We start from the raw sequence: 2,650 nt of genomic DNA on the forward strand, positions 1-2,650 counted from the left end.
AATATAAAGTTAAAATTACATTTTTTTTTAAATCTATAATCAATACACCCTCGATCTCTAAAAATAATCAATAATTATTCTGATAAACTAATTAATGCAACACAAATTTAATTTAATTTCTACTATTAAAATGTTATTTTTTTTAGTCATAAAAATATAAATTACATGGCTCAAATAGTCACTAACAATAATGAAAAAACAACTAAATTAAATTGATGAATTTTATATAGCTTAACCTTTACCTCCCCCTATATATAAAGGTTCCAACCAATCTTACGAAATACACATAAAATAGTCACTACTAACTAACTAACAACAACTTCCTTAAACCACCATGGGAAAAGAAATTGAAGCCCAAACCGGGTTCAAACTAGTTGGCTTCAATAACTTTGTCCGAACCAACCCCAAATCAGACCGGTTCAACGTCAAATGCTTCCACCACGTCGAGTTCTGGTGCACCGACGCTACCAACACCGCACTCCGTTTCTCTCATGGTCTAGGAATGCCAATGGTCGCTAAATCTGACTTCTCCACCGGCAACCAAACACACGCTTCCTATCTCCTCCGTTCCGGCGACCTTAATTTCCTCTTCTCCGCAGCTTATTCCCCTTCCATTTCACTCTCATCTCCTTCCTCAACCGCCTCCATTCCATCCTTCGACGCTTCCACCTGCTTTGCCTTCTCCGCTTCTCACGGCTGCTCTGTCCGTGCTATCGCAGTTGAGGTTGATGACGCCGAAATCGCGTTCACCATGAGCATAAACCATGGTGCAATTCCGGCATTTCCTCCGGTCCTCCACCACAACCGTGTCAAACTCGCCGAAGTTTGTCTCTATGGCGACGTTGTTTTGCGTTATATCAGTTACAACAATGATTCAAACTCAAAACATAGTTTTCTCTTTCTGCCTGGATTCGAACCTCTATCAGATTTAAATCCATTCTCCAAGTCATCACCTCTCGACTTTGGAATCCAGCGACTAGACCATGTCGCTGGAAACGTACATGACCTTTCATGTGTGGTGGAGTATTTAGAAAAATTCACCGGTTTTCACGAGTTCGCTGAGTTTACTGCGGACGACGTTGGAACCGGTGAGAGTGGTTTGAACTCATTGGCATTGGCGAACAATAATGAAACGGTATTGTTAACAGTTAACGAACCGGTTTATGGAACGAAGAGAAAGAGTCAGATAGAAACTTATTTGGAGCACAATGAAGGTGCTGGGGTGCAGCATTTGGCATTGATGTCAGATGATATATTTAAGACATTGAGAGAGATGATGAAAAGAAGTGGTTTTGGTGGCTTTGAGTTTATGCCTTCTCCTCCATTTACTTATTATAGTAATTTAAAGAAACGTGTTGGAGATGTTTTGAATGATGAACAGATTAAGGAGTGTGAGGAGTTTGGGATTTTGGTTGATAGAGATCATCAGGGTACTTTGCTTCAGATTTTCACCAAACCTATTGGGGATAGGTATGCTTTTTTACCATAACACATAGGACATATACATGCATGCAAATGAGTGGTGTAGTTTGAACGTATTAATTACCAATTTAGTGCATTAATAGTAAGGGTCATGTTAACTTATGCCTTAAGGCACATGTTATTAAGCTACCTAAAAATAGAAATATATAGTATTTAATGATACAAAGAATTTAATGTTTAGAGAATTGAATACAACACAAGTTCAATAAATATTTTCCACATTTATCTTTTAACATGTGTCTTAAGGGCACAAGTTAACATTCTCCTAATAGTAAATATATGGAACATCCCGCTTGGGTTGGTTTGATAGTGTTGGTTTGAGTCCTTGGAGTATGCTTCTCTCAAGGTATCAGATTCGATTCCTTCTAGTGCCAATTTCAGTGGGTTAGTCCATACAGAGTAAAAAATATCCTACTTTAAACGAGGATATTTACCCATAAATCAATGAGAACAAGTCACATGCAAATCCACTTATGTGACTTGTTCTCATTGGTTGATGGGTAAATACCCAAATTATGAATGGAGTAGAGTACGCATCACCTAAATATATTAGTTGTCAACCAATCGTTAGTTGGTTAAGTGGTGATTGAAGCTGCCCCACAACTACGATCGGGAGGAGACTGAAACTACTTGATGCTAGAACTGACCACGAACTAGATTAAACTGATGGTGAAAGTCAAAAAATAAATATATTAGTTGCCAAAAATGAAGAATGTTTTTGGTGTAAGCATTTTCCTTATTATTATTATTACCTATTCGAATGTTTTATAGTCTCCTCTTGCTTTGTAAAATGGGGGATGGATGACTTTTGTTTAATGTGCAGGCCAACCATATTTATAGAGATAATTCAGAGAATTGGATGCATGGTGAATGATGAGGAAGGGAAGGAGTACCAAAAGGGAGGTTGTGGGGGGTTTGGGAAAGGCAATATCTCTGAGCTTTTCAAATCCGTTGAAAAATATGAGAAGACTTTCGAAACTTGGAGAACAACTACATAATTCATTGGTTACTTTCTGGATCAAACTTAGTAGCCCTGTTGAGCTGAAATTATGATTTTGTAAAAAAAAATAAAATCATTATGACTTGTTTTTCGAATAATTATTGCATGGACAAAAGATATTAATTGATCGTGACTCGACCGAGGGTTGATTTTGTTGTTGTTCATCAA

The 2,650-nt window shown here is 37.5% G+C and overlaps 1 protein-coding gene across 1 annotated transcript; it reads left to right on the forward strand.

Moving 5' to 3' along the window:
* Positions 1–269: 269 nt before the first annotated feature.
* On the forward strand, positions 270–2,650 carry LOC123914451 (4-hydroxyphenylpyruvate dioxygenase-like). The gene is made up of 2 exons (XM_045965611.1): positions 270–1,470; positions 2,306–2,650. The coding sequence occupies exons 1-2, from the start codon at positions 335–337 to the stop codon at positions 2,478–2,480; spliced, it is 1,311 nt and encodes a 436-aa protein (XP_045821567.1). The 5' UTR covers positions 270–334; the 3' UTR covers positions 2,481–2,650.

This window comes from Trifolium pratense, linkage group LG3, assembly GCF_020283565.1.
Source record: "Trifolium pratense cultivar HEN17-A07 linkage group LG3, ARS_RC_1.1, whole genome shotgun sequence".
In the NCBI taxonomy this organism is placed as follows: Eukaryota; Viridiplantae; Streptophyta; class Magnoliopsida; order Fabales; family Fabaceae; genus Trifolium; species Trifolium pratense.